This window comes from Spea bombifrons, chromosome 1 (genome assembly GCF_027358695.1).
Source record: "Spea bombifrons isolate aSpeBom1 chromosome 1, aSpeBom1.2.pri, whole genome shotgun sequence".
In the NCBI taxonomy this organism is placed as follows: Eukaryota; Metazoa; Chordata; class Amphibia; order Anura; family Pelobatidae; genus Spea; species Spea bombifrons.
This window is the reverse complement of record NC_071087.1, coordinates 139,478,165-139,495,435: the sequence shown is the minus strand read 5'-3', so window position 1 is coordinate 139,495,435 and position 17,271 is coordinate 139,478,165. Positions and strand designations below refer to the sequence as shown.

Genomic DNA, 17,271 nt, shown 5'->3' with positions numbered 1-17,271 from the left:
CCTGATAGGATGGTACATCTATTCCATGTAGTCTTGGGAATAAAATCCACCCATCCGTAGATGTTCTGGATTTTATCTTGTCCGGAAATACACAGGGTTACCCGTTCTCACTTTAACTGTGCAAGTGGAAGAAAAAGCAGGTGCAAACCAATAATCTTATCTGCAGCTTCAGTATTTAAACAAATTAATCACACTTACCGAGACTAAGCACTCCTACTTTTTTTGGCTACACATCATTACTCATTTCACTAACTGGAAACACCAGCCTAGTTAATTCACAAGTGAATCAGTGAAACATTGCTTGGTATACAGAGAAACAGAGATAGTGAATTCAGAAATCTATGGTTCTTTATTAAATGTGCATATGTGAATTTTCTCTTAAAATTTATTTATATCTTAAAATAATAGGTTTCATTATCGTTAAGTATTTCAAGCATACACAATTAGTTTTGATGTACCTAAAAAAAAAAATAATAACCGCGCCAATATAATTCTGTTTTCTAAATTTAATAACCACTAACTTTTTTTGGGTTGTAATTTCTGTTGAAATAAGGAGTATGTTAATAATATTATGTTATTTGTTAACAATTTGACAGCTTTTTTGTTGATGTGACTACTAGTTCTATCGAGTATAATTTTGGTTTATGGTAGTTATATATATATATATATTTATATACATACATAGATATTTTTTGTTAAAATCGAAAAAGATCCGTGAAATATGTGTTTGAATGAAGTCCTTACATAAAGGAAATTAATTTATGAAATATTACATAAGTGAAAATCTTTAGTTTCTATTAAAGGTCTTTCAAGGTCAAGACGTATTCTTAAAGCACTGGAAAGAAACTAGTGGTAACTCCGGCCGAGGTGTAGCTATGATTAACACTTCAAACAGCTGCTTCTGGCAGTGAAGGGGATGGTTTTGGCAGGACTACGATGACTCACGAAATGGAACAGAAACAGTCTCTATCCAGACGTGACTCACCCTTCCTTCTTTAATGTCATACGTTATGCAATCAATTAATATTTGCAATATATAGATTACATGTAGGGGACCTCAATTTAGCCTTTCGGTGTAAAGCTAATTGACAACTCACATTTTATTATGGGTGGGCGTTCTTTATTTTCCATGCACGACCACAGACACACACTAGTATGAAGAATGACATGGTTGTACTTCTAGAAGGTAAAATTAGTTTCCTACCTGTATAAATATATGTAGATGAAACATTTGTCTCCCTGATTTTATCTCTCTGATCTCAGCATTCAGATTAGTACTCTACTCATTCTTCTGGTAGTGTACTCTCACCAACAATGCATGCTGTTTAACTGACTTAATATGGAAGCAGGCAACTGATGGAAGGAATATAATATAATTATGTTCGTCAAGTGGCGAGTCTTTAACTGGTTTAACATGAATGTTTTTTAAAAGGTCACGCAAGTAGGCATTTGGGTACTGGCTCTATAGCAAACTGTTTTTTTGCAGGAGAGGGGGTATATTCTGACTGCCTGGTCTCCCATCTGGTGATAGAAAATGGCATAACTGGCTCCTCACCGATATACACAATGTAACAGTGATGGCAGGGAGCAGGCAGCCTCCCCTCTGTCAACAATTTGGACATTAGGTAGAATGAGTAAGGCTTTCAGCATAGCTAAGTAAGCACTAACCTCTGCCTTTTTAGTCTGTTCATGAGTCCACCTCTTATGTTAAAATGCAAAACCAGTGTGTGTTTGTGTGAGAAGATAACCTCTTCAATGGTGTAGTTTTTATATATGTGTGTAGTTAATCTCTCCAGCACTGGAATCAGGCTTGGACTGGCCATGTGGCACACCACATAAATGTTAGCATTAAAATATAGTGTGTGGCTCTGCATATCCAGGCATCGGCAGCGTGTCATCGGGAGGCCGCTGTCCATAAAGTGCCAGGGCTGCTCTGTCATCACCAGTCTGGCCATGGCTGAAATGCAAAACTTCCATGAGTGAGTGTAGTTATGGGTCAGAGATCCTACAATATGCACATGCTTAGAGAAAAAACTAGTACATCAGTTATGCCTGATGGAAGAGTCATTGTAAGTCATTCATATTTGGCTTCCCTCATAAGTCAAAAGTTTAATTTGTGCAAGCCTTCTCTGTGCCTCTAACATAATAAATTGATTTATTCAGTGATATATCCTAGGGTGGGAGGTTTGGTACAAATGAGCCAGTTACAAAGGAGATCTTTTATTTCCCCAACTGGCCTATTTACTCTATGAGGTCTGTGGCGGCTCTCATTAAAAGGCGATGTGCACCTTTACAACATGGTGTGCCGGAATATGACATCATATCCTGGTGATCCATTTCATAAAGGCGCGCATAGCAAATTTTGTACCTGGACGTGGACCACGGAGTGTGAGGTGGCTAGGGGTGATGCTCTAGTTTAGGCCTAGGGCTGCCCCAAAGGTAAATACATCACTGGTTTCCCTCATGTTTTCATCTATATCCGATCAGTTGTATTCCTTCACAGCCATACAATTCCTCTTTCATTTTTAAAACATGCAGATGCCACTGGTCTTTGGGCCAATGGGTCCAACATAACTTTAAGCGTATTGTATCAAGATGTACACTAGATTTCTCAATGGTAGGAATTCCTAAGTGTATGCGCTCAATAGATTTTATACAAGACAAAACAAATTTCATACGCTCAATCAAAGAACAGTTGCTTCGTGGCCTGTCCTACAGCGTGTTTTAACTGCCATTACAGAGGAAAAATGTCCAACGGCATATCAGTTTGTTTCTGTCCAAAGGCTGAAATGTGAGGCAAGTGATCCCCAAGTGTAAAATTTAAGAAGCTCAAAAGAATGGATAGCGCGTCATAGCCTGTCCTACGGTGTGTCCGATGAACATTTCGGCCTTTATTGGTCTCGTCGTCCCAAGCACCGTAGGACAGGCTATGAAGCAGCTGTCCGTTCCTGGTTGAGCGCCTCAAATTTGTTTTGTATTGTACTTTATACAAGAAAGAAAATTCTAATGATCTGTCATTGTCAGTTTCAATGGGAAATATGTCAATAGGCTTTCCTTCTATTATGCATCGGTATCCTCATCTAAACTAGATTTTACACTGTGTCTTCCCCTGACTTAAATGACAGCTTCATGTGTCATGCTTTTCATTCATAAATTTTTCATACTTAGTCACATATCTCACTGATTTACATTTGACTTAAATACTTGAGACATTAGTAAAATTTTAATACCAGCATATCATGGATCCTGTTTGAGTGGTGTCCCTATCATATAACTTTGAACACGATGGTTGTCTCTTTATTTTGGGTGAGATGATGCATTAAAAATTGGGCCTGTCACCTACAGAGATTTTAGCATTGCTTAGCAAAAGCGGCAGAGGCTAATACACTGAGGGAATTTAAACATGCATGGAATAGGCATAAAGCTAGCCTGAATTTAAGGCAAGCCTAAAGACTGCCTAAGGGTTGAATCATGAAAAACGGCAGACTCAGTGGGCCAAACTGTTTTTTCTATCAAACTATCTATTATATTATATATTGGTACAGGTATTATATGTGACATACGTGTGCATCTCATACACACTGTCAATCTAGGATTTGCATAATGTGTGGGTTGTGTTATGTGTTGCCATGCAAGTCCTGCCACCCACTTAAGGTCAATAAATATACCATTCAAACATATCACAAATTGAACAAATGTCTTACTGAGCATGTTTAATAACATGTTTAGGTCTAGGATGATAAGGCAATGTTGAGGGAGCATCTGTGACACCACTGACATTGCTCTATAGATCTCTTATGTGGCTGGACAGTCCAGCACCCTGAGTTGTGTGTAATTGCATGAGAGCACCATTTAAATATATATGTCTCCACAGCGGTATTCATAATATACTATAGTTGACGATGCAGTCACTCTTGAATTCTAAATAATACTTGTGGTTGGGGTAAAACATGAACGGACGTCCAGTGGGTCTAAAATGTGCCTAGACCCCAGAAAGGACCCCCCTTTGTATGTAGGATAAGGGCCTACCTCTCATAAAGGAGAAGGAAGAGGGATTGGAAAGAGAAAATGTGGAGAATAAAGACTGAAGGGAGCAGAAAGAGTGGGGGCAGGAAAAGTGCTAGCAATATTGCCTGAAGGAGTGGGTCCTTAAGGGGGTACAAATACCACCTGAGACCTCTCCCACAAACACAGGCTGAACATTTGTGTTAAAACATGAACAAACGTCCAGTGGGTCTGAAATGAGCCTAGACCCGAATATGCGCCCCTTTGTAGGTAGGATAGGGGCCAATGAAACAAAACAATTCTGAATGTAGGACTACAGTAGGATTTATTACTAAAGGTTGTGTTATAATTGTGTTATCATTTGTGGGGTCTTTTAAGGCTCTTCTCAACTCTTGTTTGGGATGTGCGCTAACAATGGAAGGCTTATGCGGGTGTAGTAGGAAAACCTTAAGTTTTATACCCGCTATGTATAATTTGATAGTGTTTGCCCTGTTGGGGCAAAGTTTGAGTTTATTGTGGCAGAAGGTGGCAAAAGTAGAAATGAATTAAGGGAGAAGGAGAGGGTCATTAAGGGGGTATGAATACTCCATGAGACCCCTCCCACAAATAATAAACAATTATTATGAAATAGGCATTTATCAAACCTTCACTATTTGAAGTATCCCCATTGAACTGATGTATTTGATAATCAATCAGAAATCTTTTCCAGCAACATTATAAAGGAGCCACATGTATTGGTCATAATTTATATTAATCTGACATTTATGTAATAGTTAACCTTGTATTTTGCCCTCATTGCATAGTGATACAATGTAATATGTAGATATCAGATTGCCTGAAAATTACAACATGCTGTTTATTCTGTTCTTCAAATTGATCCAAGTTTATAATATACTACACTGTTTAATGGGTTTAATCATTAACTTGTAAGCTGTAGGTGAGTTGCGAGGAGAAGAAACATCTATTAACAAGGCATTATGAAGGACAAACCAAGTGTAGGCATCTTCTGAAAGAACAGTTATGTGAGCTTTTCCTGATGTAGAAACCTGTGTTAGTGAACACACTACTAATCCCTCCATTCACTTGGCTTCTGCTCGCTGTGTTTTATCTGACCCCTGATTTACTTTAATAACCTTGTTATCACATAGCATCCATTTTAGCTTCCAATCTCATGACGATTACAGGCCAAGTTTAAGAGGGGTACAGGTTATAAACACACAATGTGCCCTGTAAAGTCCCAGATGAAAACATTCACCTGAATAACATGCTATTCCTTAAAGGGGAAATGTCACCTTCACAGCTTTTAGGAAATAAATCCATGACTTGTAAGTATTCGTCTTGTAATGTGTGCCTTTTTTCCTCATTCAGTATAGCTGTTAGGGAAGCTGAAAGGGTAAGCTGTACGGCAATTTAAAAATGTCTTCTAACGTTACGCATCATGTTTAGTAAATAAGCCTCTAAATTGTGCGTAAGGATAATTATATGCTTATTTAGTATAGCGAACTGCAAAAAATATTTAGTCTGCTTTAGAGATCCAAAAGTGTTTGCATGGTAACAAATATGTATATGCGAGTAGGGACAAAGAAAATGAAACGCTAAAATCCATCTTAACATGTCGTCAAAGACGACTCGTAATCTGAAGACTTGTATTGGTGTTCATGAAGGCACCTCGACAATATACGGTATATTTCCTAGGAGAGTGTGTGTGTGTATAGATACTATGTTAAGAGTTTGGAAAATATTTGGAAAAATACTTGAAATTTGTGCTTGGTAATTTTTCCAACAGCTGATCTCATGGAGTCTCCAGAAAATAAAGGAAAAAGTGTGTTTCACAGCAGGTAACTATGTATAAACATAAAAACAACCATTTTCATGCACATTCCTTCCCCTGTCAGTGGTATAGATTATGCTCAAGGCCATTGCTGCTCAAATTATGTAATCATTTATTGGATATAGTAGATTGTTTGCTGTGATTATATATTTACTTCATTATAAAAGGGGTTTGTAGAGGTATTAGAAGTAAAAGTAGCCATCTCCTTTGGTGGAAGCTCGTTTGGCTTATATTTTCAAAGATGAGAAGAGAGAAAAAGAATAAAATCACAACCTGTCCCATTCAGGATTTATCGATGGCTGGGAAATGTAGGAGTTTTTGCTAATATCACTAATAACAAAAAACTAATAAAACAACCAACACATGATTATATAAAAAAAAAGTTTATTTTTGACAAGGAAGAACAATAGGAAAACAGAATTATTTTCCTCGTGTTTTTTTAAATGGAGCTTACAATTTTCAGCACCAACAAAACAAAAAAAAAAAAAAACATACAACCGCCATAGATTAGTATCTATAAGCATACATTTAATATTGCACTTTTTTCTCTCTAAGAATTTGGATTTTACTTATTTGTTCCTAGTTAGGAAACAATCTCAAATACTGGACTACATATGAACTGACCAGTAGAAGAATGAAACAAGAAATAAAAAAACAAAAGAAACACATAAAAATAATGCCTCTAACAACAGAGTAAATAAATACTTTGCTTAAGTTTTCTCTTATTTTTTTAAGCATATTTTGTTTGTTTTTTTTACCACATCCGCATGCTATACAGTGTCAGTGGCATTAATAATGCTAAACTTCACATAATACATTTGCAGTGGCTATTAATATTGGTCAACCCTATTTCATACATAACCCCATGCCTTTTGCCTCATGGGCATATCAGGAATTGTTCCCCGTTTTTCTAGAACACAGAAATTGGAACAGGGGGTTTGTATATTTAAAATCAATCTATATAAAAACTGCTTTAATGCCAAATACACCAGCACAGTGAAGATGTGAAGAAACATCCACAACGTGACAGGAAACAAAATAGGGGGGAAAAAAGGAAATCACTGTTGCTTCATTCTAAACCATTAGAATCATAGAAAACCAAACAGCTACTCAATCACTTAAAACGTGACTATTAAAACTTTACAGCTCTTCACTCTGGAAGCTTTTAACGTGGAACTATTTACTAAATTAGCTTAAAAAAAGGACACTTGCAGAAAAAGAGCATGTCGATTTTATTTAAATCAATCAACTGCTCTTGAAAAGGTATTTCATTCTCGAAAATCAGGAGAATGAGGACACCTGTATCGGAGGGAGCTCTGAAAGTTGTATTCGAGGACTTACACGAAACCATTCATTCTTAACGTAACGTCTAGGATTTTATGCTCCAGTGCAAGTCTTTAGTACAACTTTTATAAACTTGTTCTTTATTGTGCAAGTACAGCAAATGTTCTTTCCTCTTGATTTTAACCACTAGCGTGTATAGATAGAGAAAAGAAATAATACTTAAAATCCTTAAAGGGACTCTTTTGAGCCCCCGTTTGAATACGTATAGGACATGGCTTGTAATTTTTTTCTTCTACTCTGTACTTTCATGGCATACTTTGGACAGTCTTTATGTTGCATAGGCCATATATATTTAAGGTCGCCTATGTGCATGGCGTTTCTCTCTCGGATGCCAAGAATTACATACCTTGGGGCCTACACATCTCCTAGGTCTAGGCTCACACAATCGAAATAAACTTTTGTCATATTTCAATGACAAATGTTCTTAGTAACAGAATCAGTCGCAATATTTGTGTAGTAATGCCATTGTAATCTCAATTAACAACCAAGCTTTCTAGACACTAGAAATTGTATTTAGGTCACCATTGTACAGATTATTTGCCATGATGTTGAGTGCTCTTTAATTTATGTTATTTTTTGCTTGTCAAAAATCCTTCTAAATGATAGAGTTTTGTTTTAAGAGCAGGGTTTGTTAACAGGCAGCATGTATCCTGTTTGGCTACAACTCGTGTCATCCTCAGCTAGACAGAGTTCTACGTGTTCATTAATCCTGATTTTGAGGAAAGAACATATCTGTTCAGGCAACAACTATAAAAACGTCATGTAGTAGAAGTCATACAATTAAGCTCTTGGCCTGCCCTTACATCATTGTGCCTTAAACTAATGCCCACAAATAACTAAATACTAGCTTTTTTTGTCCTTTTTTTAGTGGGTATTTATTCTAAATAAAAAAAATGAAAATAAAAAAGGAGTTTCTTAACCTCTCTTGTGCATGTTATCAGTCAACATCACTCCACAGAAACCCAGCTGCTCCCAACAAAAGCACAGTGCAACATAAAGACAACATAGCATTGAAAAGTTTGGCAAGTGAAGAGTTCTCCTGAGATTAAGTGATTTGTAGGAAGTCTGTAACAAAATCCTGCTCGGGGTGACAGTATAAAGGCAACATGTCTTAAAGTAATTAAGATGTACAATCTTGACGAAAGTCTGAATCCTCGCGTCTCTTTGATTTTAAGGGACCCACTGGTAGCCAGTTTGCTACAGCAGGTTGCAAAACGACATATACAGCAATAAGGATTGGCATGAAGGCATTCGATGTTTGTAAATGAATCCATTGCTGAATACAAGCTGAAGAGGTGATGCACAGGTAGCCTTTCATGACTTCGCTAAGCACGTAAATATGCTGGTTGAGTCCAGGCTAAACAATTCTTGTTACAAAATAATAATAAAGTTAGTGCATTTTCTCAGTTTCTCAAAGCTTCCTTCTGCTTGTAGGTGTGCAGAACACAGCCAAGCCGAAAAAAGGAAAATAAAGAACGCTGTAGTGATTCCAAGCTGCCCTACATTACGCACTGAAGGAGCGCGAACTCTTATATGTAAAGAGAAAGCCTGTCCACTTGGTTTTATGGGACAAGCATCTCATCGCTCGACTGTGTGTGAATGCAGCAGTTCTGCAGGATCGCCAACAGCAAGGAAGTACAACTCCCTTAGCGACTGGTTGCAATGCTGTAGGCATCATAACCGTGACCACAGGTTGATTCGGTTTCCCACTTTCAAAGTGAAAAACAAAACTATTCTCTGTGAAAGTGCATTTCCAAAAAGGCTGCCACATCTTGCTAAGCCAGAGTCTCATCCGTTGGTGAACACAAGCCGCTTCAGCGGGATGGACAGGAGGGATGTCCTTCTACTGGCTGATCAGGGTTTGGGTCAACCTATGGAATGACATAAAAAAAATTGAAGACATTAAAAATAATACTACTACATCACATCAGCTGAGTACCAGTGTAATTATGTTTCTACAAGCATTTATTTACCAAAAAGAAGAAGCATATATGAAAAATGAGGATACACAGAATGCAGTTGTATTGCTATGCGGTCATACCACTGCTAACAGTGCTTCATAAACTGGCTATTCATAGCCTCCTCTTCTCTTATTATTCAGGATTAACAAAAGGCTTGAAATGTATTCTGATCTTGCACTATTCTACGGATTGTCTGGCCTCTTGCAGTATATTTTCGGACAAAATGCGTCTATTATCTCGACTCTGAATCATACATCCCTAATGAGGCTATGAATCTAGTAGACAGATTCATGTGACATTCAAAAAAGAAAAACAACAGGCCTATTGTCAATTATCAAGTTTTAAAAGGGCAAGAACAAGGTCTGTTGACCAAACTGTAGGCATATTGTGTTGAAATCCTGATAAAATGAAATTATGCACATTTAAAGACTTCAACTTGCATTATTCACAATGTAAATACATTACAACTGTAAACAGTCAGTAATGTGTGATTGCTTTACTCAGCTTGGTCACTCAGAAGGTAGTTGCCTTCCAGTGGACTGAGTGTTCCTATGTGTATTTACATATGCCCACTACTTTAACCCTATAAAGACGGGGTCAGTAATGAAGCACAGGCTCATGAGCCTACTACAAAACCCTCTGCACCTCAACTTCCCTTGTCAACAAAACATCACCAAAATTGAGTGAATGTCCCACGAGTAATGTACACGTCCAATATTTAAAAACAAAAAAAACAACTTACCTCTGAATACAGAGGGGGAGGCAGAAAACGAAACTCTTGGATATAAGCAAACAGTGGTCCTGGAAGTGCCAACTCAAAATTGTCACATGCATTTGATGACATGAGATTCTGTCTTTGTTCTTCTGTGACAATTTCAGCATAGCTAGGAGGAGCTAGAACGAGAAAAAAAAAGGTTTAACACAAATGATCCTTTATTAAAGGTTCAGTTTAAAAGCATTACGCTATTAAAAACGAAATCTGTGAACACGACGTCTGAGAAATATTACATGGTTTCATGCATGAGCTCCGATTATGGCTGGTGCAGATTTCGCAAGGGCAGTTTCATCTTCTCCATGTGCACCAGTATGTCTTAACATGTTAATATTATTGTCAAGTTTGTATAGTGTCCATTTTATATTGTTAGTTTTCCCTTCCTTTTTTGTAATGGTGCTGCAGAATCTGGCACTCTATAAATAAAATGTAATCTAACATAATGGCACATTGTGAACAACGTGAAAGGATTGCAACATTAGGTATTAGGAAATCACCTTCTGGTCTTTCAGGCAGGACCAAACCAAGCCAGTTGTTAATGCTGTACTGACTGCTCACGCTGGATGTTCGACTGCCAAAGGGATGCAAAGGAATAGTGCCAATTACCAGTGGCAGGTTCAGGAATAAATCCATAGCTCCTGGAATATCCACGTACACCTACAAGACAAAATTAATTTACTCAACATTTGTTTTGAATTGTATTTACACAGCAGAAATCATTTAGGTTAAGTAATATTTAAGATCTGTGGGCTCTATATTGAGTCACTATGGGATCTAAACTTGGGGCTTCATCTCGCAGTGGACATGTTACAGCAGGATGTCCAATGGAGATTCCATGAGACTCACCAGGTTCTGAGACAGAAAGGAAGTAGTGAGTCTGTCTGAAGAAAATGACCATGGCAAGGCTATCCCAGATCCAAACTTGTCATCTGAACAGTTATAGGGAAGTTAGGGACCTCAGGTAATTTGAGTTGACACTACAACCAGTGTCCGCAAAGCATGGTCACCTGCCCAAGCAATGTCTCCGCTACCAACAATGCAAAACAAATTATTTCCCTGTAACCACCTTTACTAACGCTGTAAAATATCTACTGTCCCTAAATATACAACAATTAGCAACAGTAATGTGCCCCGTGAAAGAGTCACAAACGCCTGTCCACTGAATGTTTGTTTACAAGAATAATTTTCATTAAACAAAAAAGGTAGCTTCAGACTTCTTTTATTTGTGTGTCTGAGTATACATACCATGAGAGAATACTCCACACGGATTATACTACAGTCGATGATAGAGGGTGACACAGGTGGGATTTTCAACAACTTTCCATTCCAAGTTTCTGTTTTCCCAGAAGATAGAGACTCCCCTCGCAAATTGGCCACGAGTTGCTTAACCTCCTTCATTTTCCCTTTGGCGTAGAATGTTTGTGTTTGATAAATGGCTGCTTTAGGAACAACCATACGGGAAGAGCAGTTCTCAATCTCAGCAAAGATCTGGATCGATTCACCTTCAAAAGAAAAAAAGTTTTTGAAATTTTTTCAAGTGATAAGGAGTGAGACCATGAATAAAAAAAAGATCCTAAGCAGAGTGCATCGTGAAAAGAAGTCTAAAAACCCCTAGTTACCGAAACATATTTACTTAAGCGATTTTTTTTAATGAAATATTATTAAAGCCTACCTGGGGTATAGCCCTTTCTTTCTATTTTGGCACTTAAGGATATTGGACCTGAGGTACAGAACCAGCAACACAGGGTCTTCTCTTTTGTGCCTGCTTGGGGTGACTGAAAAGAAAAAAAAATGCATTTTAAGAAAAATGTCCATTATTCAAAGTATGCATTGTGCTGACTAAGGTAAACAAAATTGTATAATATAATATGCATTTAAGCATGTCTTGAAAAAAAAAAAAGTAGAACTGTCTACTTGTAAGGCAAAATGTCCAATTAGCCTGCCTGCTCTGCCATTTTGTAAACATATTTAGTCTTTAGAATAGCTTTACTGATGCCCCAAGCTTTTCTGAATCACTTTACGGTGTTTAATTGTCCGGGTAAGTAGTACAGACAATTCCAGGTATCTGGATTTTAGCAAAGTTCTCTTTAACCCCCAATCTTCGACTCGCTAACCTTAAATCATGCCCTTCATGATTTATGAAAAATGCCTTCCTCTTTAACGTTGTTAAAATTTCTTAAGGTTGTTACAGTTATAGAGTGTACGTGTTTCTGTTAAGATTCTTTGCTGGACAGTGTATTTGCTATGGGGTGGCCAGAATATTTTGATATAATTATAAAAAAAAAATTCCAATATAGGGCATTCATTTTGATTTCTTACCAGTAATGAAGGAGTGTTGATATCTATGTGCTCAAAGACTGTGAATTCCTTCTTTAATTTTACTGGTAGGAGCCAGGCTCTGTGCAACTCGGCCTTCACCCAATAACGTACACTGCCGTGCCTGCCTTCAAATGAGGTAGCAAGTGGTCTGCGCAAGGGAGGAAGGCAAAAATTAGTGACAGGGTTCTGTTAACTGTAAAGTAATATGTCGGCATCATATCAAAAAAATGGCACTAATCCCAAATAGGGGCAAAACCAACTATAATTAAACCTATAACCATTTCTTTTGTTTTATTAACAAGTCCATGCAATCCACAGCTGTTCCGGTAATTAAGCTGTTTTGCAAGACAGGACAGATTTCTACATAAAAAAAAAGTCTATCGATTAAACAAAAAAACTAAAAAAAACAAACAAAAAACACCTAATCATCAATGTTCCTAATACTGGGCATCTAAAAACAAACTCTATAATATGGTCCTATAGTAGCTGGGTCATTGAGAATATTGTTCTTTGGAAAGACTGATGTCCTTCCTCGGTAAGCACAATTGGGCAACTTACGTCTGTGGAAGCTCAAAGCTGAATGCATATTCGTGCCTTCCTGAATGAATAGTGGTCAGTCCTTCTTCAGAGTTGTCATCGTCTAGAAATAATACGATCAAATTAAATCACTGAAATGCACAATATTTCGCAAAATAAAAGCATAGACAGCACATTTCTATACCTATGTAGTGCTAATAAAGCAATGGAAATATTGATATTGCACTGCTTTATTTAACCCTTTAAGAACTGTGACTATTTAAAAACAACACTGACAATCTGCTCTGGATACATTGCAGAAAGCAAAATATCCTACGGGACCCTTTATCCTATGGTGTAGGAACGCAGGGGTTGCTTGGAGATAATACTGGTGTCATTTTGTATTTGGGTCATGTTTGCACACTTTAAGATCACTAGAAGCAAGCATTCTCAATACAAGTGCAAAAAATGTGTGATGTCACCGGTTCTTTTACTGCATCGGATAGTGAACTATATTAATGCTTAACGTTGTACCTATCTTAAGATAAATTGCTGCCCAATTCTACAATAAAAGTGTAGAATATTGTCTGCAGACGGGAATATATCATTATGTAACATAGCGTTCCTGATTTTGATTCTATATCTTAATATTGCCTAGCAACAGAAGGAAATAGCATGACAAATAACAAAAGGCGGCTACGAGGAAGAAATCCTTGTAAAGAAGGCCAGCGCTCTAATCCTTTAGATAACAATGAAAGCCGCGGCATATCATCCTTAAGGTCAAGCCTCACCCATAAAGGTGAGATAATCGGGAGGAGTCTATGTGCGGTAAACAACTTGACCTTCCCCGTCTACCTTAGCGAAACCATGCCAAGTATGTGATCTCCGTCTTGGCATGTTAAACACGGAGCTAGCTCATGGTTAAGTTGAACAAAGGATCAGTCACCATTCCCGTCTACTTACTAGCTACACCGTTCACCGACGGTACCCTTACACACCGATTACTGGATTACTATAAACCAAAATTATTTTTTTTACTATACAGAATTTAGGGTTCCTCCCAATATATATATTTTTGGTACACATATATATATATACGTGCGTGTGTGTATACGTAAATGGGTTTAGCTGTATTAGTCCAGTACTAATACTGCAATACTTTTTTTTTTTTTTTTTACATCGTATATATGTATGAAAAGAATATAACTACATAAAAAAGGAAATAACAGCTTCATTTAGCTTTTCTTTATTTTATTTATTTTTATTGTTTTAGCTTCACTTTCCTTCCTTGCTGCAAAGTTTTTCCTGTAATGCCAGCTCAGCAGTCTCCTGGAAGCCGAGCACTAGCGGCAGTACAGTGTGGTAAACAAGTGCTGAGCTGTCAATCACAGACAGACTCTAGCAGGAGAGGACCGGCCTGAACCGGTGCGAGCAGATCCTCAGCCAGTCTCTCATATGCATAGACGTGACGTAGCCAGCCGCAGAGACTAGCCTGCGCAACCTAACCTGATGGGGCTCCGCCTACTGCACGCCTCCAGCTTCCGGGTGTGCCTCGGACCATGCTGGATGTGCGCACACCTGCTGCAGCCCCGGGGTTATAACTGCACGCTTTCTAGGAGTCGGCTGGTTAATTGCTACCCTTAAAAAAAAAAACGACTTCCGGGTCTAGCAGTACTGTGGTCCTCAGGCCATGCTGCTTGGGCGGATCAGGAAAAGGCCCAAATACCTTACACTCTAGTCAATTATATATACGGCTGTTAGTCGTAAACCAGCCAGAAAATAATCTCAGAAGCCATATTACCTCGCACCAACTTCAGCTAACGCCCTATTAACACATTTAGAATAAATGGACACTAGACACATCGTCTACCATTCTCCTTTTTATATAACCGCAACTCGGGTTTTAGTCTGGCTCCAGCATTAACTATGTGTCTTCCCAGCGATTCTCTCATTACGGTAGAGCTGCACGGGTTAAAATATCCTTTAACTGCCAGGCACGCCCATCTATCTTCAACCCGGCTCCAGGGCGCCCTAAGCAACAGGGCCAGCCAATCATAGAATCCCGCTGTCTCCATAACAACAGCCTAACAAAGCTTACTGAACCAATGGCAGACGTGCTAGGCGTGGTCTGCCTCACCCCCCCGCCTCCACAGCTAACCAAGCTTTTGTGAGAGGCGCCTGCCAGGCAGCACGTAGAGTGCTGGGGTGGAATTAACACATTCATTGCTGCAATAAACTGTAGAAGAAAGCCTATCCATTGACCAACCATTGGTGCTACCAGCTTTATGCAGGGCTGTGCGACCATTCCGCTGAAGTATATGTTACACTGCCTGCAGTCCACAAACACGAATCCTGTGCTTTACCAATGAAGATAACCAGCATGCTAGGTTTAGATTACTAGTTAGAGGCAGCGCTGCATTCGATTAACTAGAGCCAGCCCCGCTACAGAATGAAAGCCCAAAGCTCATATCTGCACAGCATTAACGCAAGCAGTGTATATTATACGTGATAATAATCTAATAACCGTGCATTGACAGAGCGGCGATCTGTAATATCTGGGTCAACACGATCATGCAACTGGTAGTGGCCATCTGCACCCGCATCATGCCTGCCACAAACCCTACATGTATGTACATTGCATTGTATATAATGCCTGCAACGTTGGACACGTTTTCCTGCATTCGAGGTCTATACACGTTATATAAAATATCCCTAATGTTCCATCTCGCTCTGTGCCATTCTCCTTCGGAAATATTAAGTCATGGCCACCAGCTGACACTCCTGCAGCCAATCCCCTGTGAGGAGAGGAGGCTCCCCCTCCCACACAGATCTCTCTCCACTGACACCACTAGCCCAAAACAGGATTGAACCGCTTCTAACAAAAGGGTGGTGTAAACTTCAGAAAAACAAGATGATTCCTTCACCCCCCCCACCTCCTTATACAATGACTTATCAGCCCATCGTGGTATCAGGGCAGCACCCATCATCCAACAGCCTCCATCATCCAACAGCCTCCATACTCAATGCTCTTTACCCCTAGCACCCATCTTCAAAAGTTAGGATGGAGGTGGGCACACCTTCAGCATGAGCATCAGCCATAGTACCGATGCCCATCGTGTAGACAATTTCAACCAAATCCTTCCATTGCAACACATGGTTATAAACCGAATTATCCCTGTATAACCATAATATGTTTCTAAGTGAAGTTGGCACCATGATGCCACTATAGACTGGCATGGATCACTGGCTCCTATACATGGTTCTTAAGCCATACTTTTCTTTGTAAATCTATTTAATACATATATAACACACACACGTATGTATATATATACATAAACTTTATATATGCATTAGAACAGTGAGCAAGTTAACTGCTAATTTCCAAGTTCCATTTAAATACATCATGCAATAAGATACACAGGTATAGAAGCAGCATGTTAAATCCTATATAGAGAGTGGCAATAACACTCACCCCTTTCGTGCCCGATCAGGATGTCTTTGTGGCTGAAATATTCGACTTCTTCAGTGTAGTTCTGAGTATAGGCGGTATTAGACCCGGCGTTCCTCGATTCAGTCCACCGTACTTTCGCATGCCCCCTCGCATGGATCTTAAGGGATTTTACTCTAATTTCCCCAGTTGCTTCCAGAATCACCCTTCCTGAGACTGTATCCCCGCTGGAATACACTGGAACAGGACTACCATTAAGGCAGTCATAGCTGATCGTTAAACTCTTCACCTTTCCTAGCACCATGGTGGTAACAAAATGTATCAAAAATATATAGTGGAAGGAAGGAGAGAGGGGACAAAAAGTTAAGATCTCATATAAAATGCGATCTTAATATTGCACTGCTGGGTGCCTTGCAGAAAGCAGGCAGGCTCAGTGCCTTCTCTGCGGATAGTTCATTGGGAATAGCAGGTAGAGAAAGTAACAGCAGCGGATGCTGTCACAGCGCTCTGCTCAATGGTCTCCTTACAAAGACGGCTGTCTGCAGTGTGCCGGCTCACTTATGTGCAGCTTTGTGAAAAACAACCTCACTGCGCATGCTCCAGCCACTGACAGTTTTTTTTCTTCTACTAACCCCCCTCCTTAGTCCTTTATTCCCTTCTTCAAGAAAACTTTATAGGACGTGCCCTTTCCCCCCTTCTTGTTTATTCACCAGCAGCATTTCAAATTACATAGCTAATAAATAGGTGTGTTTTTTGTTGTGTACCCTGAACAGAAGGAGAGGAGGGTATGTTGGGGCAACAATATGTCTGCCTCTATATCACACAAAATGAACAAGATCCTTTGTTTACTGCAAGAATTATTCTTTTTCAGATGCAGAGGTCTGTGCTTCCAATTGGAAATTGTTTTGATGATCTCCGAGTTCTTCCGCCCTTCTGCAATTTCTTTGCTTTCTTGTTTTTCTAGAACGCAGCTCTTAGGATGCCCCGTTGTATAAATCTGCTGTAGTGACTCCTTTCTGATTGTATGTAGTAACCATTTGCTGCCATGGAAAAGAACTTCAAGGCGCTTTCGAAG

The 17,271-nt window shown here is 39.0% G+C and overlaps 1 protein-coding gene across 2 annotated transcripts; it reads right to left on the bottom strand.

Annotated features, from left to right (window-relative positions):
• Nucleotides 1-8,088: 8,088 nt before the first annotated feature.
• Nucleotides 8,089-16,713, bottom strand: ARRDC3 (arrestin domain containing 3). Of its 2 annotated transcripts, XM_053474930.1 has the most exons (8): nt 16,221-16,713; nt 12,791-12,872; nt 12,233-12,380; nt 11,586-11,688; nt 11,159-11,415; nt 10,411-10,570; nt 9,884-10,035; nt 8,089-9,051 (listed from the first exon to the last, which is right to left on the bottom strand). In XM_053474930.1, the coding sequence occupies exons 1-8, from the start codon at nt 16,498-16,500 to the stop codon at nt 8,995-8,997; spliced, it is 1,239 nt and encodes a 412-aa protein (XP_053330905.1). In that variant the 5' UTR covers nt 16,501-16,713; the 3' UTR covers nt 8,089-8,994. The 2 variants fall into 2 exon arrangements, with proteins under 2 accessions (XP_053330905.1, XP_053330913.1); XM_053474938.1 differs by lacking the exon at nt 12,233-12,380 and having other exon boundaries at nt 16,221-16,240.
• Between the last annotated feature and the right edge of the window lie 558 nt (nt 16,714-17,271).